Source organism: Electrona antarctica (assembly GCF_951216825.1).
Source record: "Electrona antarctica genome assembly, contig: scaffold_620, whole genome shotgun sequence".
NCBI lineage: Eukaryota > Metazoa > Chordata > Actinopteri > Myctophiformes > Myctophidae > Electrona > Electrona antarctica.
Window position 1 is genome coordinate 5124 of NW_027638592.1, and position 24490 is coordinate 29613.

The 24490-nt window shown below is 34.1% G+C and overlaps 1 protein-coding gene across 2 annotated transcripts in view; it reads right to left on the bottom strand.

The window, feature by feature from the left end:
• Positions 1-495: 495 nt before the first annotated feature.
• cldn12 (claudin 12) overlaps positions 496-24490 on the bottom strand; it is a 46135-nt gene continuing 22140 nt past the window's right edge. For both annotated transcript variants that reach the window (XM_079530815.1, XM_079530814.1), the window contains exons 4-6: positions 16779-17056; positions 2900-3218; positions 496-1104 (exon numbers count right to left, since the gene is read on the bottom strand). In XM_079530815.1, the coding sequence (XP_079386941.1) occupies positions 796-1104; positions 2900-3218; positions 16779-17056 (906 nt within the window). In that variant the 3' untranslated portion in view covers positions 496-795. The remainder of the gene's footprint in view (positions 1105-2899; positions 3219-16778; positions 17057-24490) is intronic.

Below are 24490 nucleotides of genomic sequence, written 5' to 3' on the forward strand. Positions count from 1 at the left end.
GTGCTATCCTATAGAAGTGAGCATCATAATAGTGTGCTATCTTTTAAAAGTCTACATTTACTGATAAACATTAATTATTGCTTATTATGTTCAAATCGTGTCCAGTAAATAAAAGCACCGTCAAGTCCTAAAGATACTCAGGATAGAAGAACATAGTTTACTTTAGTTTTACTTTAGTTTAGTTTAGTTTTACTTTAGTTTAGTTTAGTTTAGTAATGAAGCAGAATCGTTGAAATAATAAAAAAAAGGTTCCCAACACTATCGAGTGTCGCAGTCCCGCCCCCTACCAGCCCCGCCCCCTACCAGCCCCGCCCCCTACCAGGGACCAGGAAATGATTCCCCGTTCATTTTCCTCAGACATTTCAAAAAGTATTTATTTAAAGACCTTTTAAGCCTCGTACAAAGCCAACTCGAGTCGTGAGAAATCATGACAACAAACACAATATTTCAATATAATCCATATTTCTTCTTTGTAATTATTTGTTTGGTCCAAAATATTGTGTTTGTTGTCATGATTTCTCACAACTCGAGTTGGCTTTGTATACGACGCTTATAAGGTCTTTAAATAAATACGTTTTGAAATGTCTATGAGGAAAAATGCATTGGGAATTATTTCTTGGGCCTGGCGTCGTCATGAAAGGGGGCGGGACTGGGCCTGGCGTCGTCATGAAAGGGGGCGGGACTGGGCCTGGCGTCGTCATGAAAGGGGGCGGGACTGCGACGCTCTGTTGGATGGTTAGTGAAAACAACGACAGTCAAATGGGGGGGATCAGGATGAATGAAGCAGTGAAAGGGTTAATGTTGCTGCGTGAGGACGGGGATGTCGATCTCGATGGCGGACATGCGGGAACGCGTGGAGTAGCGCTGCCCCGCCCCCACGTAGCTGGAGGCGTAGCCCTGCTGGGAGGGGGCGTAGCCCTGCTGGGAGGGGGCGTAGCCCTGCTGGGAGGGGGCGTAGCCCTGGGAGGGGGCGTAACTCTGGGCGTAGCTTTGGGAGGGGGCGTAGGTTTGGGCGTAGCCCTGGGACGGGGCGTAGCTGTACACCTGGGTCCCACCGGCCTCTGATCCGTATCCGTCCGGTACCGACATCTGGGACATGTACACCTGGGGAAAGGTTTGTTTTAGTTAGACATCTGGGACATGTACACCTGGGGAAAGGTTTGTTTTAGTTAGACATCTGGGACATGTACACCTGGGGAAAGGTTTGTTTTAGTTAGACATCTGGGACATGTACACCTGGGGAAAGGTTTGTTTTAGTTAGACATCTGGGACATGTACACCTGGGGAAAGGTTTGTTTTAGTTAGACATCTGGGACATGTACACCTGGGGAAAGGTTTGTTTTAGTTAGTTTGACCATTTAATTGTCGTACAAATAATGAGCGATTTCAAAATAATTTCATTGTGTTTTTTTTTTGGCATTAACCCATTTTGACCCGAGATCAGATTCTAAAAATGTCTTCTACATCCTGACAGTTTTCTAAAAAAGCTATCGTTCTTCGATTTTTTCAAAAATAGCAGACCTACAAGCTCATAGCGCGCCACTCGGTGGCGCGCTATGAGCTTGTAGATCTGCTATTTTTCAATAGCTAAAGCATAACATAATGCTAACACCAAAAGGGGTTCCCGCCCAGAATGGGTTAAAAAAGAAATTCGACTTCTAAATTCTAAGTTTTACGTTTTGCCTTTTAGGGGGAGATGTGACAGATAACTTAAATATGCACACAAAGGACGAATAATCAAATTAAATAGTTTACTATGGGGAAAAAACTAATCCATATATTTAACTCACCATCAGCCCCATCTGGTGGCTGAATTTATACTCGAAGACTCAAAGATTTGTTTTCACAAATAGCAAATGAAATGAAATGAAATGAAATCTATATTTACCCAGGGTATCTGGGCTAAGCTCAAGAACTTGTTTCCAGCCAGGCCCTGCTCATAGAACACATTTAATCGTAGTGGTTCAATGCCTTGTTCAAGGGCACTTCAGCGGTGGTAATTTTAACGTGTCGGACGGCTGATTCGAACTAGGAACCTTCCGGTATCAAGACCGCGCCGCTATCCGTTCGGCCACCGCTGCCACAAACCGCAGCAGAAGATCTACAAGCTCACATTGTGAGCTTGTAGATCGGTTAATTCCGATTCGGATGATTATGCAAAAATAATTATCTTTGTCAGATGTTTTAGCAAAACGGTGGTGAAATGTGTTTGTGAACTATGCACAAAAATAAATGGCCCACGCTGGCATGTCAAAGTGTATTGATACCTGCCAACCGAGTAAACAACATTTTTTAAAGTCACTGTCTGTACAAATACTAACCAGTTATCGATAACCTATAAGGCAATATTTTCTAAATGTCATTATGCTTTCAGTATCATGTGAACGTGTCAAACTTTTTTGGATTCTGAATCCATTCCAAACATTAGTTTTGCACGAAAAACACTCCTTGGGTTAAAATCGGCCGTAGCCGTCATCACAAATGTGATGAGGTCAGCACATTTTCGGGGACATTTGGGTAGGTGGCTATGGCCAAATTTAGTCCAAATTTGAGCAGATTAAGGTAGGTTTTTGTTTTATCCTGGCTAGTAGACATGGGGCTCCATTTTCGTCACCGCTAAACCCCTTATCCCTGAACTTATTTTGCCTTTTTTTTTTTTACTATTTTGCAAAACATTTTTGAATAGTTCAAATGGCCAGTCTACAAACTCACAGCGTGTCAATGTAGATTGTAGATAGTTGAACTATTCAAAGAAGTTTAGGGATAAGGGGTTTAGCGGTGACGGAAATGGAGCCCCTGATGTCCTGTCAGAATCAGGTGAGAAACAAAATAATCCTGTTTTGTCCAGACTGAGAGGAATTTGTATTACTTAACATACTGGACTCGGCCTATAGCGTACCTGAGGGGGCATGGGCGCCGGGCCGGCGGCAGCCATCACCACACTCTGGGCGTAGCAGCCCCCCGGGGCCCCCGCCTGGGGCTGGGCCTCCACCACGGTGGGCATGAAGGGCTGCGGGGGTCCGTAGCCCCCCGTGGGCGAGGAGGGGGGGTAGCCGTTGTGGGCGGAGGGGGAGGAGGGCAGCGGCAGCCAGAAGGGCGAGGGCAGCTTCTTGCACATGCAGTACCACATGAACATCAGCAGGGCGGCGACCACCAGCCCCCCGCTGCAGCCGATGGCCACGTAGGGGGCGAAGCCGTCCGAGAAGATGGGCCCGTACCTGGGGGGACGGACGGGGGGGACGCATGGGGTTAAAACATGTTAAACGCCCGGGGTTATTTAATCCATTAAATCAGAGTTATTTAATCCATTAAATCAGAGGTTATTTAATCCATTAAATCAGAGTTATTTAATCCATTAAATCAGAGGTTATTTAATCCATTAAATCAGAGTTATTTAATCCATTAAATCAGAGGTTATTTAATCCATTAAATCAGAGTTATTTAATCCATTAAATCAGAGGTTATTTAATCCATTAAATCAGAGTTATTTAATCCATTAAATCAGAGGTTATTTAATCCATTAAATCAGAGGTTATTTAATCCATTAAATCAGAGGTTATTTAATCCATTAAATCAGGGGTTATTTAATCCATTAAATCAGAGGTTATTTAATCCATTAAATCAGAGGTTATTTAATCCATTAAATCAGAGGTTATTTAATCCATTAAATCAGAGGTTATTTAATCCATTAAATCAGAGGTTATTTAACCCATTAAATCAGAGGTTATTTAATCCATTAAATCAGAGCTTATTTAATCCATTAAATCAGAGTTATTTAATCCATTAAATCAGAGGTTATTTAATCCATTAAATCAGAGCTTATTTAATCCATTAAATCAGAGTTATTTAATCCATTAAATCAGAGGTTATTTAATCCATTAAATCAGAGTTTATTTAATCCATTAAATCAGAGTTATTTAATCCATTAAATCAGAGGTTATTTAACCCATTAAATCAGAGTTTATTTAATCCATTAAATCAGAGTTATTTAATCCATTAAATCAGAGGTTATTTAATCCATTAAATCAGAGTTTATTTAATCCATTAAATCAGAGTTATTTAACCCATTAAATCAGAGGTTATTTAACCCATTAAATCAGAGTTTATTTAATCCATTAAATCAGAGGTTATTTAACCCATTAAATCAGAGTTATTTAATCCATTAAATCGAGGTTATTTAATCCATTAAATCAGAGGTTATTTAATCCATTAAATCGAGGTTATTTAACCCATTAAATCAGAGGTTATTTAACCCATTAAATCAGAGGTTATTTAACCCATTAAATCAGGGGTTATTTAATCCATTAAATCAGAGTTTATTTAATCCATTAAATCAGAGTTTATTTAATCCATTAAATCAGAGTTATTTAACCCATTAAATCAGAGGTTATTTAACCCATTAAATCAGAGGTTATTTAATCCATTAAATCAGAGTTTATTTAATCCATTAAATCAGGTTATTTAATCCATTAAATCAGAGGTTATTTAACCCATTAAATCAGAGTTATTTAATCCATTAAATCAGGGGTTATTTAACCCATTAAATCAGAGTTATTTAACCCATTAAATCAGAGGTTATTTAATCCATTAAATCAGAGGTTATTTAACCCATTAAATCAGGGGTTATTTAATCCATTAAATCAGAGTTTATTTAATCCATTAAATCAGAGTTTATTTAATCCATTAAATCAGAGTTATTTAACCCATTAAATCAGAGGTTATTTAACCCATTAAATCAGAGGTTATTTAATCCATTAAATCAGAGTTTATTTAATCCATTAAATCAGGTTATTTAATCCATTAAATCAGAGGTTATTTAACCCATTAAATCAGAGTTATTTAATCCATTAAATCGAGGTTATTTAACCCATTAAATCAGAGGTTATTTAACCCATTAAATCAGAGGTTATTTAACCCATTAAATCAGGGGTTATTTAATCCATTAAATCAGAGTTTATTTAATCCATTAAATCAGAGTTTATTTAATCCATTAAATCAGAGTTATTTAACCCATTAAATCAGAGGTTATTTAACCCATTAAATCAGAGGTTATTTAATCCATTAAATCAGAGTTTATTTAATCCATTAAATCAGGTTATTTAATCCATTAAATCAGAGGTTATTTAACCCATTAAATCAGAGTTATTTAATCCATTAAATCAGGGGTTATTTAACCCATTAAATCAGAGTTATTTAACCCATTAAATCAGAGGTTATTTAATCCATTAAATCAGAGGTTATTTAACCCATTAAATCAGGGGTTATTTAATCCATTAAATCAGAGTTTATTTAATCCATTAAATCAGAGTTTATTTAATCCATTAAATCAGAGTTATTTAACCCATTAAATCAGAGGTTATTTAACCCATTAAATCAGAGGTTATTTAATCCATTAAATCAGAGTTTATTTAATCCATTAAATCAGGTTATTTAATCCATTAAATCAGAGGTTATTTAACCCATTAAATCAGAGTTATTTAATCCATTAAATCGAGGTTATTTAATCCATTAAATCAGAGGTTATTTAATCCATTAAATCGAGGTTATTTAACCCATTAAATCAGAGTTATTTAACCCATTAAATCAGAGGTTATTTAATCCATTAAATCAGAGTTATTTAATCCATTAAATCAGAGGTTATTTAATCCATTAAATCAGAGGTTATTTAACCCATTAAATCAGAGGTTATTTAACCCATTAAATCAGAGGTTATTTAATCCATTAAATCAGAGGTTATTTAACCCATTAAATCAGGGGTTATTTAACCCATTAAATCAGAGGTTATTTAATCCATTAAATCAGAGGTTATTTAATCCATTAAATCAGAGGTTATTTAACCCATTAAATCAGAGGTTATTTAATCCATTAAATCAGAGGTTATTTAATCCATTAAATCAGAGTTATTTAATCCATTAAATCAGAGGTTATTTAATCCATTAAATCAGAGGTTATTTAACCCATTAAATCAGAGGTTATTTAACCCATTAAATCAGAGGTTATTTAATCCATTAAATCAGAGGTTATTTAATCCATTAAATCAGAGGTTATTTAATCCATTAAATCAGAGGTTATTTAATCCATTAAATCAGAGGTTATTTAATCCATTAAATCAGAGGTTATTTAATCCATTAAATCAGAGGTTATTTAATCCATTAAATAAGAGGTTATTTAATCCATTAAATCAGAGGTTATTTAACCCATTAACTCAGAGGTTATTTAACCCATTAAATCAGAGGTTATTTAATCCATTAAATCAGAGTTATTTAATCCATTAAATCAGAGGTTATTTAATCCATTAAATCAGAGGTTATTTAATCCATTAAATCAGAGGTTATTTAATCCATTAAATCAGAGGTTATTTAATCCATTAAATCAGGGGTTATTTAACCCATTAAATCAGAGGTTATTTAATCCATTAAATCAGGGGTTATTTAATCCATTAAATCAGAGGTTATTTAATCCATTAAATCAGAGGTTATTTAATCCATTAAATCAGGGGTTATTTAATCCATTAAATCAGAGGTTATTTAACCCATTAAATCAGGGGTTATTTAACCCATTAAATCAGAGGTTATTTAACCCATTAAATCAGAGGTTATTTAATCCATTAAATCAGAGGTTATTTAATCCATTAAATCAGAGGTTATTTAATCCATTAAATCAGAGGTTATTTAATCCATTAAATCAGAGGTTATTTAATCCATTAAATCAGAGGTTATTTAATCCATTAAATCAGAGGTTATTTAATCCATTAAATCAGGTTATTTAATCCATTAAATCAGAGGTTATTTAACCCATTAAATCAGAGGTTATTTAATCCATTAAATCAGGGGTTATTTAATCCATTAAATCAGAGTTATTTAATCCATTAAATCAGAGTTATTTAATCCATTAAATCAGAGGTTATTTAACCCATTAAATCAGAGTTATTTAATCCATTAAATCAGAGGTTATTTAATCCATTAAATCAGAGTTATTTAATCCATTAAATCAGAGGTTATTTAATCCATTAAATCAGAGGTTATTTAACCCATTAAATCAGAGGTTATTTAACCCATTAAATCAGAGGTTATTTAATCCATTAAATCAGAGGTTATTTAATCCATTAAATAAGAGGTTATTTAATCCATTAAATCAGAGGTTATTTAATCCATTAAATCAGAGGTTATTTAATCCATTAAATCAGAGTTATTTAATCCATTAAATCAGAGGTTATTTAATCCATTAAATCAGAGTTATTTAATCCATTAAATCAGAGGTTATTTAATCCATTAAATCAGAGTTATTTAATCCATTAAATCAGAGGTTATTTAATCCATTAAATCAGAGTTATTTAATCCATTAAATCAGAGGTTATTTAATCCATTAAATCAGGGGTTATTTAATCCATTAAATCAGAGGTTATTTAATCCATTAAATCAGAGGTTATTTAATCCATTAAATCAGAGGTTATTTAATCCATTAAATCAGGGGTTATTTAATCCATTAAATCAGGGGTTATTTAATCCATTAAATCAGAGGTTATTTAATCCATTAAATCAGAGGTTATTTAATCCATTAAATCAGAGGTTATTTAACCCATTAAATCAGAGGTTATTTAATCCATTAAATCAGAGCTTATTTAATCCATTAAATCAGAGTTATTTAATCCATTAAATCAGAGGTTATTTAATCCATTAAATCAGAGCTTATTTAATCCATTAAATCAGAGTTATTTAATCCATTAAATCAGAGGTTATTTAATCCATTAAATCAGAGTTTATTTAATCCATTAAATCAGAGTTATTTAATCCATTAAATCAGAGGTTATTTAACCCATTAAATCAGAGTTTATTTAATCCATTAAATCAGAGTTATTTAATCCATTAAATCAGAGGTTATTTAATCCATTAAATCAGAGTTTATTTAATCCATTAAATCAGAGTTATTTAACCCATTAAATCAGAGGTTATTTAACCCATTAAATCAGAGTTTATTTAATCCATTAAATCAGAGGTTATTTAACCCATTAAATCAGAGTTATTTAATCCATTAAATCGAGGTTATTTAATCCATTAAATCAGAGGTTATTTAATCCATTAAATCGAGGTTATTTAACCCATTAAATCAGAGGTTATTTAACCCATTAAATCAGAGGTTATTTAACCCATTAAATCAGGGGTTATTTAATCCATTAAATCAGAGTTTATTTAATCCATTAAATCAGAGTTTATTTAATCCATTAAATCAGAGTTATTTAACCCATTAAATCAGAGGTTATTTAACCCATTAAATCAGAGGTTATTTAATCCATTAAATCAGAGTTTATTTAATCCATTAAATCAGGTTATTTAATCCATTAAATCAGAGGTTATTTAACCCATTAAATCAGAGTTATTTAATCCATTAAATCAGGGGTTATTTAACCCATTAAATCAGAGTTATTTAACCCATTAAATCAGAGGTTATTTAATCCATTAAATCAGAGGTTATTTAACCCATTAAATCAGGGGTTATTTAATCCATTAAATCAGAGTTTATTTAATCCATTAAATCAGAGTTTATTTAATCCATTAAATCAGAGTTATTTAACCCATTAAATCAGAGGTTATTTAACCCATTAAATCAGAGGTTATTTAATCCATTAAATCAGAGTTTATTTAATCCATTAAATCAGGTTATTTAATCCATTAAATCAGAGGTTATTTAACCCATTAAATCAGAGTTATTTAATCCATTAAATCGAGGTTATTTAACCCATTAAATCAGAGGTTATTTAACCCATTAAATCAGAGGTTATTTAACCCATTAAATCAGGGGTTATTTAATCCATTAAATCAGAGTTTATTTAATCCATTAAATCAGAGTTTATTTAATCCATTAAATCAGAGTTATTTAACCCATTAAATCAGAGGTTATTTAACCCATTAAATCAGAGGTTATTTAATCCATTAAATCAGAGTTTATTTAATCCATTAAATCAGGTTATTTAATCCATTAAATCAGAGGTTATTTAACCCATTAAATCAGAGTTATTTAATCCATTAAATCAGGGGTTATTTAACCCATTAAATCAGAGTTATTTAACCCATTAAATCAGAGGTTATTTAATCCATTAAATCAGAGGTTATTTAACCCATTAAATCAGGGGTTATTTAATCCATTAAATCAGAGTTTATTTAATCCATTAAATCAGAGTTTATTTAATCCATTAAATCAGAGTTATTTAACCCATTAAATCAGAGGTTATTTAACCCATTAAATCAGAGGTTATTTAATCCATTAAATCAGAGTTTATTTAATCCATTAAATCAGGTTATTTAATCCATTAAATCAGAGGTTATTTAACCCATTAAATCAGAGTTATTTAATCCATTAAATCGAGGTTATTTAATCCATTAAATCAGAGGTTATTTAATCCATTAAATCGAGGTTATTTAACCCATTAAATCAGAGTTATTTAACCCATTAAATCAGAGGTTATTTAATCCATTAAATCAGAGTTTATTTAATCCATTAAATCAGGTTATTTAATCCATTAAATCAGAGGTTATTTAACCCATTAAATCAGAGTTATTTAATCCATTAAATCGAGGTTATTTAACCCATTAAATCAGAGGTTATTTAACCCATTAAATCAGAGGTTATTTAATCCATTAAATCAGAGTTTATTTAATCCATTAAATCAGGTTATTTAATCCATTAAATCAGAGGTTATTTAACCCATTAAATCAGAGTTATTTAATCCATTAAATCGAGGTTATTTAATCCATTAAATCAGAGGTTATTTAATCCATTAAATCGAGGTTATTTAACCCATTAAATCAGAGTTATTTAACCCATTAAATCAGAGGTTATTTAATCCATTAAATCAGAGTTTATTTAATCCATTAAATCAGGTTATTTAATCCATTAAATCAGAGGTTATTTAACCCATTAAATCAGAGTTATTTAATCCATTAAATCGAGGTTATTTAATCCATTAAATCAGAGGTTATTTAATCCATTAAATCGAGGTTATTTAACCCATTAAATCAGAGTTATTTAACCCATTAAATCAGAGGTTATTTAATCCATTAAATCAGAGTTATTTAATCCATTAAATCAGAGGTTATTTAATCCATTAAATCAGAGGTTATTTAATCCATTAAATCAGAGTTTATTTAATCCATTAAATCAGGTTATTTAATCCATTAAATCAGAGGTTATTTAACCCATTAAATCAGAGTTATTTAATCCATTAAATCGAGGTTATTTAATCCATTAAATCAGAGGTTATTTAATCCATTAAATCGAGGTTATTTAACCCATTAAATCAGAGTTATTTAACCCATTAAATCAGAGGTTATTTAATCCATTAAATCAGAGTTATTTAATCCATTAAATCAGAGGTTATTTAATCCATTAAATCAGAGGTTATTTAACCCATTAAATCAGAGGTTATTTAACCCATTAAATCAGAGGTTATTTAATCCATTAAATCAGAGGTTATTTAACCCATTAAATCAGGGGTTATTTAACCCATTAAATCAGAGGTTATTTAATCCATTAAATCAGAGGTTATTTAATCCATTAAATCAGAGGTTATTTAACCCATTAAATCAGAGGTTATTTAATCCATTAAATCAGAGGTTATTTAATCCATTAAATCAGAGTTATTTAATCCATTAAATCAGAGGTTATTTAATCCATTAAATCAGAGGTTATTTAACCCATTAAATCAGAGGTTATTTAACCCATTAAATCAGAGGTTATTTAATCCATTAAATCAGAGGTTATTTAATCCATTAAATCAGAGGTTATTTAATCCATTAAATCAGAGGTTATTTAATCCATTAAATCAGAGGTTATTTAATCCATTAAATCAGAGGTTATTTAATCCATTAAATCAGAGGTTATTTAATCCATTAAATAAGAGGTTATTTAATCCATTAAATCAGAGGTTATTTAACCCATTAAATCAGAGGTTATTTAATCCATTAAATCAGAGTTATTTAATCCATTAAATCAGAGGTTATTTAATCCATTAAATCAGAGGTTATTTAATCCATTAAATCAGAGGTTATTTAATCCATTAAATCAGAGGTTATTTAATCCATTAAATCAGAGGTTATTTAATCCATTAAATCAGGGGTTATTTAACCCATTAAATCAGAGGTTATTTAATCCATTAAATCAGGGGTTATTTAATCCATTAAATCAGAGGTTATTTAATCCATTAAATCAGAGGTTATTTAATCCATTAAATCAGGGGTTATTTAATCCATTAAATCAGAGGTTATTTAACCCATTAAATCAGGGGTTATTTAACCCATTAAATCAGAGGTTATTTAACCCATTAAATCAGAGGTTATTTAATCCATTAAATCAGAGGTTATTTAATCCATTAAATCAGAGGTTATTTAACCCATTAAATCAGAGGTTATTTAATCCATTAAATCAGAGGTTATTTAATCCATTAAATCAGAGGTTATTTAATCCATTAAATCAGAGGTTATTTAATCCATTAAATCAGGTTATTTAATCCATTAAATCAGAGGTTATTTAACCCATTAAATCAGAGGTTATTTAATCCATTAAATCAGGGGTTATTTAATCCATTAAATCAGAGTTATTTAATCCATTAAATCAGAGGTTATTTAATCCATTAAATCAGAGGTTATTTAACCCATTAAATCAGAGTTATTTAATCCATTAAATCAGAGGTTATTTAATCCATTAAATCAGAGTTATTTAATCCATTAAATCAGAGGTTATTTAATCCATTAAATCAGAGGTTATTTAACCCATTAAATCAGAGGTTATTTAACCCATTAAATCAGAGGTTATTTAATCCATTAAATCAGAGGTTATTTAATCCATTAAATAAGAGGTTATTTAATCCATTAAATCAGAGGTTATTTAATCCATTAAATCAGAGGTTATTTAATCCATTAAATCAGAGTTATTTAATCCATTAAATCAGAGGTTATTTAATCCATTAAATCAGAGTTATTTAATCCATTAAATCAGAGGTTATTTAATCCATTAAATCAGAGTTATTTAATCCATTAAATCAGAGGTTATTTAATCCATTAAATCAGAGTTATTTAATCCATTAAATCAGAGGTTATTTAATCCATTAAATCAGGGGTTATTTAATCCATTAAATCAGAGGTTATTTAATCCATTAAATCAGAGGTTATTTAATCCATTAAATCAGAGGTTATTTAATCCATTAAATCAGGGGTTATTTAATCCATTAAATCAGGGGTTATTTAATCCATTAAATCAGAGGTTATTTAATCCATTAAATCAGAGGTTATTTAATCCATTAAATCAGAGGTTATTTAACCCATTAAATCAGAGGTTATTTAATCCATTAAATCAGAGCTTATTTAATCCATTAAATCAGAGTTATTTAATCCATTAAATCAGAGGTTATTTAATCCATTAAATCAGAGCTTATTTAATCCATTAAATCAGAGTTATTTAATCCATTAAATCAGAGGTTATTTAATCCATTAAATCAGAGTTTATTTAATCCATTAAATCAGAGTTATTTAATCCATTAAATCAGAGGTTATTTAACCCATTAAATCAGAGTTTATTTAATCCATTAAATCAGAGTTATTTAATCCATTAAATCAGAGGTTATTTAATCCATTAAATCAGAGTTTATTTAATCCATTAAATCAGAGTTATTTAACCCATTAAATCAGAGGTTATTTAACCCATTAAATCAGAGTTTATTTAATCCATTAAATCAGAGGTTATTTAACCCATTAAATCAGAGTTATTTAATCCATTAAATCGAGGTTATTTAATCCATTAAATCAGAGGTTATTTAATCCATTAAATCGAGGTTATTTAACCCATTAAATCAGAGGTTATTTAACCCATTAAATCAGAGGTTATTTAACCCATTAAATCAGGGGTTATTTAATCCATTAAATCAGAGTTTATTTAATCCATTAAATCAGAGTTTATTTAATCCATTAAATCAGAGTTATTTAACCCATTAAATCAGAGGTTATTTAACCCATTAAATCAGAGGTTATTTAATCCATTAAATCAGAGTTTATTTAATCCATTAAATCAGGTTATTTAATCCATTAAATCAGAGGTTATTTAACCCATTAAATCAGAGTTATTTAATCCATTAAATCAGGGGTTATTTAACCCATTAAATCAGAGTTATTTAACCCATTAAATCAGAGGTTATTTAATCCATTAAATCAGAGGTTATTTAACCCATTAAATCAGGGGTTATTTAATCCATTAAATCAGAGTTTATTTAATCCATTAAATCAGAGTTTATTTAATCCATTAAATCAGAGTTATTTAACCCATTAAATCAGAGGTTATTTAACCCATTAAATCAGAGGTTATTTAATCCATTAAATCAGAGTTTATTTAATCCATTAAATCAGGTTATTTAATCCATTAAATCAGAGGTTATTTAACCCATTAAATCAGAGTTATTTAATCCATTAAATCGAGGTTATTTAACCCATTAAATCAGAGGTTATTTAACCCATTAAATCAGAGGTTATTTAACCCATTAAATCAGGGGTTATTTAATCCATTAAATCAGAGTTTATTTAATCCATTAAATCAGAGTTTATTTAATCCATTAAATCAGAGTTATTTAACCCATTAAATCAGAGGTTATTTAACCCATTAAATCAGAGGTTATTTAATCCATTAAATCAGAGTTTATTTAATCCATTAAATCAGGTTATTTAATCCATTAAATCAGAGGTTATTTAACCCATTAAATCAGAGTTATTTAATCCATTAAATCAGGGGTTATTTAACCCATTAAATCAGAGTTATTTAACCCATTAAATCAGAGGTTATTTAATCCATTAAATCAGAGGTTATTTAACCCATTAAATCAGGGGTTATTTAATCCATTAAATCAGAGTTTATTTAATCCATTAAATCAGAGTTTATTTAATCCATTAAATCAGAGTTATTTAACCCATTAAATCAGAGGTTATTTAACCCATTAAATCAGAGGTTATTTAATCCATTAAATCAGAGTTTATTTAATCCATTAAATCAGGTTATTTAATCCATTAAATCAGAGGTTATTTAACCCATTAAATCAGAGTTATTTAATCCATTAAATCGAGGTTATTTAATCCATTAAATCAGAGGTTATTTAATCCATTAAATCGAGGTTATTTAACCCATTAAATCAGAGTTATTTAACCCATTAAATCAGAGGTTATTTAATCCATTAAATCAGAGTTATTTAATCCATTAAATCAGAGGTTATTTAATCCATTAAATCAGAGGTTATTTAACCCATTAAATCAGAGGTTATTTAACCCATTAAATCAGAGGTTATTTAATCCATTAAATCAGAGGTTATTTAACCCATTAAATCAGGGGTTATTTAACCCATTAAATCAGAGGTTATTTAATCCATTAAATCAGAGGTTATTTAATCCATTAAATCAGAGGTTATTTAACCCATTAAATCAGAGGTTATTTAATCCATTAAATCAGAGGTTATTTAATCCATTAAATCAGAGTTATTTAATCCATTAAATCAGAGGTTATTTAATCCATTAAATCAGAGGTTATTTAACCCATTAAATCAGAGGTTATTTAACCCATTAAATCAGAGGTTATTTAATCCATTAAATCAGAGGTTATTTAATCCATTAAATCAGAGGTTATTTAATCCATTAAATCAGAGGTTATTTAATCCATTAAATCAGAGGTTATTTAATCCATTAAATCAGAGGTTATTTAATCCATTAAATCAGAGGTTATTTAATCCATTAAATCAGGGGTTATTTAACCCATTAAATCAGAGGTTATTTAATCCATTAAATCAGGGGTTATTTAATCCATTAAATCAGAGGTTATTTAATCCATTAAATCAGGGGTTATTTAATCCATTAAATCAGAGGTTATTTAACCCATTAAATCAGGGGTTATTTAACCCATTAAATCAGAGGTTATTTAACCCATTAAATCAGAGGTTATTTAATCCATTAAATCAGAGGTTATTTAATCCATTAAATCAGAGGTTATTTAACCCATTAAATCAGAGGTTATTTAATCCATTAAATCAGAGGTTATTTAATCCATTAAATCAGAGGTTATTTAATCCATTAAATCAGAGGTTATTTAATCCATTAAATCAGGTTATTTAATCCATTAAATCAGAGGTTATTTAACCCATTAAATCAGAGGTTATTTAATCCATTAAATCAGGGGTTATTTAATCCATTAAATCAGAGTTATTTAATCCATTAAATCAGAGGTTATTTAATCCATTAAATCAGAGGTTATTTAACCCATTAAATCAGAGTTATTTAATCCATTAAATCAGAGGTTATTTAATCCATTAAATCAGAGTTATTTAATCCATTAAATCAGAGGTTATTTAATCCATTAAATCAGAGGTTATTTAACCCATTAAATCAGAGGTTATTTAACCCATTAAATCAGAGGTTATTTAATCCATTAAATCAGAGGTTATTTAATCCATTAAATCAGAGGTTATTTAATCCATTAAATCAGAGGTTATTTAATCCATTAAATCAGAGGTTATTTAATCCATTAAATCAGAGGTTATTTAATCCATTAAATCAGAGGTTATTTAATCCATTAAATCAGAGGTTATTTAATCCATTAAATCAGAGGTTATTTAATCCATTAAATCAGAGGTTATTTAATACATTAAATCAGAGGTTATTTAATCCATTAAATCAGAGGTTATTTAATCCATTAAATCAGAGGTTATTTAATCCATTAAATCAGAGGTTATTTAATACATTAAATCAGAGGTTATTTAACCCATTAAATCAGAGGTTATTTAATCCATTAAATCAGAGGTTATTTAATCCATTAAATCAGAGGTTATTTAATCCATTAAATCAGAGGTTATTTAATCCATTAAATCAGAGGTTATTTAATACATTAAATCAGAGGTTATTTAACCCATTAAATCAGAGGTTATTTAACCCATTAAATCAGAGGTTATTTAATCCATTAAATCAGAGCTTATTTAATCCATTAAATCGGAGCCCAGCGACTTATAGCAGCACTTTTAGCGACGGACCGGATGTTATCCCGGATGTAGCTGAAGCAGCTAGATGGACCGGATGTAGCTGAAGCAGCTAGATGGACCGGATGTAGCTGAAGCAGCTAGATGGACCGGATGTAGCTGAAGCAGCTAGATGGACCGGATGTAGCTGAAGCAGCTAGATGGACCGGATGTAGCTGAAGCAGCTAGATGGACCGGATGTAGCTGAAGCAGCTAGATGGACCGGATGTAGCTGAAGCAGCTAGAAGGACCGGATGTAGCTGAAGCAGCTAGATGGACCGGATGTAGCTGAAGCAGCTAGAAGGACCGGATGTAGCTGAAGCAGCTAGATGGACCGGATGTAGCTGAAGCAGCTAAATGTAGCCAAAACACTCTAGAGGCGATCGACAACAACGGGAGGTATGATTAAATCTACCGCGACTAGCGACGGGACCGCGGTGGGCCGTCTGACACATGACGTTATTCACGTTTTAAGATTTTCGGTCTCATCGCCTAAAATGGAGGGGAACATTTTCGGTGAAGTCCCAAACGGAAAACAACATCGAATGTTGCCCAACAGACGCTCCCAGCCTGTGGAGCGATGCGATCGGTTTTGATGTCAATAAATCTCTGTCCTTTTTTTTTATCGATCTCTGTCCTGAGCGCCGGGCGTTACTAATTGATAGAACGGAGACCTCCGTCCTTGCCGCTCGGGGTGTTAACTCATAGAACGCTTAAAACGGGTTAAGTGGCAGCGGCGTTCTCTTACCTGGCGTTCAGCTCCTTGGTGCGGAACAGGAACCAGATGGAGGGGGCGGAGCCTATGGCCCCGCCCAGGAAGAGGAAGGTCGCGGCCACCAGGTGGCAGCCTGCGCTGTTCACCAGGCAGCTGGCCGTCTTGATGTCGGGCTCGGGTCCGTCCGAGCAGCAGCAGGTCTTACACATCCCTGACATGCAGAGCAGCAGCGCCGCCACGCCAAACAGCACAGCCGTAGGGAGACAGAACTGGAGCAGACGCAGGTCCAGCTGGTCCACTTTAGAATACCACTGTAACACAACGCACGCACGCACACACACACCACACACACACACCACACACGCACACACACGCACACAATTCAATTCAATTTCAATTCAAAGGGCTTTATTGGCATGAGAAAACATACGTTTACATTGCCAAAGCACAATACAACAATACAACAATACAGCAATACAGCAATACAATCAAAACAAAAATGATGTACATTTGAAAGTCAGAATCTTCAATAGATCAATTTCTATATTGTACCAAGATCACTGGATGCAGGTATAGTGCAGGAATATACACAATGATTAGTCTTTAGGGTGGTTGTGTTCCGTTTGATATCCTTCTCCTATCACAGCAACTCACGAATCTTGCTGCTGTGTTTGCACATTGTTGTACTTCGCCCAGCAGATATGGGAGTTTTTTGTCATTGTTCATGTTTTCAAAATCTCCGTGTGTGGTTGTAATCTGTGGGAAGTATGTGTCTCTGATGTCTTGGTACAATGGACAGATGGTTAGGAAGTGTAGCTCGGTTTCCACTTCATTTTGTGTGCAGTGGGTGCATAGTCTGTCTTCTCTCGGGATACAGGTCTGCCTATGACGGCCTTTCTCGATCGCAAGACTGTGCTCACTGAGTCTGTACCTAGTTAGGATTTGTCTTTGTTTTGGGTCGGTCACGGTGCTCAGGTATTCTGCCACTGCGTATTCTCTGTTTAGGGCCAGATAGCATTCTAGTTTACTCTGCTTTTGTGTTGCTTCTTTCCAATGTGTCAGGTAGTTTTCCTTTTGCTGTTTTATAATTTGGTTTAGTCCAATGGGTTTTCTATCTCGTGGCTCTGTTTGCGTTTGTGCCCGGAGTTCTACACACACACATGCACACACACGTGTCGTTTTTGATTATAGTTTTAGTCTCTTGAAGAGTTTTCATTTAGTTTTAGTCACATTTTAGCGCGTGTGCACACAAGAGTGAGAGAGAGATGTCTAGTCCGCGACACACCCTAATCTTACGTCCCAACTATTACTCGAAGTATTATTTTAACACCATAGATTTCACTGTAGTTTATGAATGTAGTTTATGAAATGGAACACATTGATAAGGTCCCTGCTGCGTTTCCAATCGCTGCGGATGATGACAGCGCAGTGTGAAGGCAAACCGCAGCAAATTAAATATGCAAGAATCCCAACTTCTCCGCCCATTCGCATCGAGTCTACCGAAGTAATAGGTGTGAATGCGACCTAAATGACCAAAAACTGAACATTCTAAACCCTAAATGGCCAAAAACTGAACATTCTAAACCCTAAATGACCAAAAACTGAACATTCTAAACCCTAAATGACCAAAAACTGAACATTCTAAACCCTAAATGAGCAAAAACTGAACATTCTAAACCCTAAATGACCAAAAACTGAACATTCTAAACCCTAAATGACCAAAAACTGAACATTCTAAACCCTAAATGACCAAAAACTGAACATTCTAAACCCTAAATGAGCAAAAACTGAACATTCTAAACCCTAAATGACCAAAAACTGAACATTCTAAACCCTAAATGACCAAAAACTGAACATTCTAAACCCTAAATGACCAAAAACTGAACATTCTAAACCCTAAATGACCAAAAACTAAACATTCTAAACCCTAAATGACCAAAAACTGAACATTCTAAAGCCTAAATGACCAAAACCTAAACATTCTAAACCCTAAATGACCAAAAACTGAACATTCTAAACCCTAAATGACCAAAAACTGAACATTCTAAAGCCTAAATGACCAAAAACTGAACATTCTAAACCCTAAATGACCAAAAACTAAACATTCTAAACCCTAAATGACCAAAAACTGAACATTCTAAAGCCTAAATGACCAAAAACTAAACATTCTAAACCCTAAATGACCAAAAACTGAACATTCTAAACCCTAAATGACCGAAAACTAAACATTCTAAACCCTAAATGACCAAAAACTGAACATTCTAAAGCCTAAATGACCAAAAACTAAACATTCTAAACCCTAGCATCACCCGCTATCTTTTTGGCTGACACCGGTATTTGCGCCTAGAGGTGTGGTCATGGGCGTGTTGGCACGCTTTCCCCTAAATTGCTATTTTGGTCACATACATTTGGGAAAGCGATAGTGGCATTTAAAAGCACCCGTAAGCCGTACCAATTAGTTTGGTAAAGAGCGGCCACCGCACGCTTCAATGGAGATGTCCAGGCACAGACTAGTCAGGCTGCCTCATCTCTCCAATATTCATATTGCATCTCTTTGTTATTTTCCTATAATCAGCTGAAGTGAGTGCCTGCTACTTCCTTGTGTCCATTGTGTTTATATAATTGTATAGTCAAAGAAGTTATTTGTGCCAGCCTGCCAGCCATTGTGCGGCTTGTGCCGCGTGCGTGATTCCATTTGCTCTTCAGTTCATCACCAGCGCAGCAAATGGTTTAATCCGAATTGCCGAACTTTCCTTTTCGCTTCATACCGTTCCGTAGAGACGATCTACACGCACGATCTATATACCAGATGAAAGCCCTAATTTTGTAGTTTACATTGAACTTTGAAATTTAAAAAATGGGCTAGATTTGAGTTGTGACTCAATGAAAAGACGAGTGTTGCCCAGGCGGTGGCGTAACCGTCTGGGCACCCGACTGGTAATCCAGTCGCAGTGTGCCGCGGGTTCGACTCCCGAGCCCGACACGGCCTTTACTGCATGTCTTCCCCCATCTCTCTCCCGTTTCCTGTCAGCCTACTGTCTGTCCCTTCAAAAAACCAATAAAAGGCGTAAGCCGCAAAAAAATATCTTAAAAAAAAAAAAAAAGACGAGTGTTCTTGGCTCTTTGCGTGTGGAAAAAAAAAGAACGACACGGGGGGCGGGGGTGCAGCACAAGTGAGGCAGCAACGGGCTGAGGCTATGAAGCAATATAGCACTAACGGGCAACGCATAAGGGATCTCTTAAAGGCAATGGGACGTGGACTGGTGATTGGTCTAATTGTGTAACGCCCAAACCAACCTATGCATAATATAACGGGTAACGGAGGGATTTAGACAGGTAACCAAAATACCAACTTTAGTGGGGGAACACCCTTTCCCCACTCCTAAATCCCCAAATAGTGGCTTTAGGAAGATGAGACAAAAATTGAGCCCTAAATGACCAAAAAACTGAACATTCTAAACCCTAAATGACCAAAAAACTGAACATTCTAAACCCTAACCCTAAATGACCAAAAACTAAACATTCTATGTTTGATTTTAGTTTTAGTCATAGTCTTTTGAAAAGTTTTCCGTTCGTTTTAGTCACCAGGAATGTCTTAGTGTTAGTCTAGTTTTAGTTGACTAAATATCATAGGATTTTAGTTGACTAAATCTGCAGTTGATTTAGACGACTAAAATGTGTTTTGGCAGGCCTTGTAATAACTGATTTTACACTTGCTGAAAATAGCAGATCTACAATCTCACAACGCATCGCAGCGCTATGCGCAGTGAGCTTGTAGATCTGATATTTTCAGCATGCAAACCAAGTGTAAAATACAATGACTTATACTGGATCTCTTGTCCACTAGTCCCTTCCTAGTGGATCTCTTGTCCACTAGTCCCTTCCTAACATTATACTGGATCTCTTGTCCACTAGTCCCTTCCTAACATTATACTGGATCTCTTGTCCACTAATCCCTTCCTAACATTATACTGGATCTCTTGTCCACTAGTCCCTTCCTAACATTATACTGGATCTCTTGTCCACTAGTCCCTTCCTAACATTATACTGGATCTCTTGTCCACTAGTCCCTTCCTAACATTATACTGGATCTCTTGTCCACTAGTCCCTTCCTAACATTATACTGGATCTCTTGTCCACTAGTCCCTTCCTAACATTATACTGGATCTCTTGTCCACTAGTCCCTTCCTAACATTATACTGGATCTCTTGTCCACTAGTCCCTTCCTAACATTATACTGGATCTCTTGTCCACTAGTCCCTTCCTAACATTATACTGGATCTCTTGTCCACTAGTCCCTTCCTAACATTATACTGGATCTCTTGTCCACTAGTCCCTTCCTAACATTATACTGGATCTCTTGTCCACTAGTCCCTTCCTAACATTATACTGGATCTCTTGTCCACTAGTCCCTTCCTAACATTATACTGGATCTCTTGTCCACTAGTCCCTTCCTAACATTATACTGGATCTCTTGTCCACTAGTCCCTTCCTAACATTATACTGGATCTCTTGTCCACTAGTCCCTTCCTAACATTATACTGGATCTCTTGTCCACTAGTCCCTTCCTAACATTATACTGGATCTCTTGTCCACTAGTCCCTTCCTAACATTATACTGGATCTCTTGTCCACTAGTCCCTTCCTAACATTATACTGGATCTCTTGTCCACTAGTCCCTTCCTAACATTATACTGGATCTCTTGTCCACTAGTCCCTTCCTAACATTATACTGGATCTCTTGTCCACTAGTCCCTTCCTAACATTATACTGGATCTCTTGTCCACTAGTCCCTTCCTAACATTATACTGGATCTCTTGTCCACTAGTCCCTTCCTAACATTATACTGGATCTCTTGTCCACTAGTCCCTTCCTAACATTATACTGGATCTCTTGTCCACTAGTCCCTTCCTAACATTATACTGGATCTCTTGTCCACTAGTCCCTTCCTAACATTATACTGGATCTCTTGTCCACTAGTCCCTTCCTAACATTATACTGGATCTCTTGTCCACTAGTCCCTTCCTAACATTATACTGGATCTCTTGTCCACTAGTCCCTTCCTAACATTATACTGGATCTCTTGTCCACTAGTCCCTTCCTAACATTATACTGGATCTCTTGTCCACTAGTCCCTTCCTAACATTATACTGGATCTCTTGTCCACTAGTCCCTTCCTAACATTATACTGGATCTCTTGTCCACTAGTCCCTTCCTAACATTATACTGGATCTCTTGTCCACTAGTCCCTTCCTAACATTATACTGGATCTCTTGTCCACTAGTCCCTTCCTAACATTATACTGGATCTCTTGTCCACTAGTCCCTTCCTAACATTATACTGGATCTCTTGTCCACTAGTCCCTTCCTAACATTATACTGGATCTCTTGTCCACTAGTCCCTTCCTAACATTATACTGGATCTCTTGTCCACTAGTCCCTTCCTAACATTATACTGGATCTCTTGTCCACTAGTCCCTTCCTAACATTATACTGGATCTCTTGTCCACTAGTCCCTTCCTAACATTATACTGGATCTCTTGTCCACTAGTCCCTTCCTAACATTATACTGGATCTCTTGTCCACTAGTCCCTTCCTAACATTATACTGGATCTCTTGTCCACTAGTCCCTTCCTAACATTATACTGGATCTCTTGTCCACTAGTCCCTTCCTAACATTATACTGGATCTCTTGTCCACTAGTCCCTTCCTAACATTATACTGGATCTCTTGTCCACTAGTCCCTTCCTAACATTATACTGGATCTCTTGTCCACTAGTCCCTTCCTAACATTATACTGGATCTCTTGTCCACTAGTCCCTTCCTAACATTATACTGGATCTCTTGTCCACTAGTCCCTTCCTAACATTATACTGGATCTCTTGTCCACTAGTCCCTTCCTAACATTATACTGGATCTCTTGTCCACTAGTCCCTTCCTAACATTATACTGGATCTCTTGTCCACTAGTCCCTTCCTAACATTATACTGGATCTCTTGTCCACTAGTCCCTTCCTAACATTATACTGGATCTCTTGTCCACTAGTCCCTTCCTAACATTATACTGGATCTCTTGTCCACTAGTCCCTTCCTAACATTATACTGGATCTCTTGTCCACTAGTCCCTTCCTAACATTATACTGGATCTCTTGTCCACTAGTCCCTTCCTAACATTATACTGGATCTCTTGTCCACTAGTCCCTTCCTAACATTATACTGGATCTCTTATCCACTAGTCCCTTCCTAACATTATACTGGATCTCTTGTCCACTAGTCCCTTCCTAACATTATACTGGATCTCTTGTCCACTAGTCCCTTCCTAACATTATACTGGATCTCTTGTCCACTAGTCCCTTCCTAACATTATACTGGATCTCTTGTCCACTAGTCCCTTCCTAACATTATACTGGATCTCTTGTCCACTAGTCCCTTCCTAACATTATACTGGATCTCTTGTCCACTAGTCCCTTCCTAACATTATACTGGATCTCTTGTCCACTAGTCCCTTCCTAACATTATACTGGATCTCTTGTCCACTAGTCCCTTCCTAACATTATACTGGATCTCTTGTCCACTAGTCCCTTCCTAACATTATACTGGATCTCTTGTCCACTAGTCCCTTCCTAACATTATACTGGATCTCTTGTCCACTAGTCCCTTCCTAACATTATACTGGATCTCTTGTCCACTAGTCCCTTCCTAACATTATACTGGATCTCTTGTCCACTAGTCCCTTCCTAACATTATACTGGATCTCTTGTCCACTAGTCCCTTCCTAACATTATACTGGATCTCTTGTCCACTAGTCCCTTCCTAACATTATACTGGATCTCTTGTCCACTAGTCCCTTCCTAACATTATACTGGATCTCTTGTCCACTAGTCCCTTCCTAACATTATACTGGATCTCTTGTCCACTAGTCCCTTCCTAACATTATACTGGATCTCTTGTCCACTAGTCCCTTCCTAACATTATACTGGATCTCTTGTCCACTAGTCCCTTCCTAACATTATACTGGATCTCTTGTCCACTAGTCCCTTCCTAACATTATACTGGATCTCTTGTCCACTAGTCCCTTCCTAACATTTCAGTCTAGTGTTTATCTGTTGACTAAATTGTCGGTATATTTAGTCTTAGTTTCAGTCGTAATAGCTTTAGCGTTTTCATTTAGTTTTCGCCAGTGGAAAAAGGTAGTCGACGGACATTTTTTCGTCTTAGTTTTAGGCCCAGGCTACACGTATATGGATCTTTTGCTAAACGCACATTTACGCGTTTGGACCTTTCAGCCACACGCAGACGGCATTTTCGGCCACTCAAACTGAGGTTTTTGGAAACGGATAAATAAGTGAAGATTTTCGAAAATATCCGGATCAGTGGAGCTGTGTAGTCATGCGAAACGGAGCTTTTGAGAAACGATGATGTCACCGCTTATTAGCGCATATCATTTGTATTATAATTAGGTGAGAAATGCAGCTTAATGTGCCTGCATGGAAACTACACGGATATGATATCTATCCAATTGTTCATGTTTATATATCACTGTTAACAACTTTAAAACGTATCATATGTTTATATATCACTGTTAACAACTTTAAAACGTATCATATGTTTATATATCACTGTTAACAACTTTAAAACGTATCATATGTTTATATATCACTGTTAACAACTTTAAAACGTATCATATGTTTATATATCACTGTTAACAACTTTAAAACGTATCATATGTTTATATATCACTGTTAACA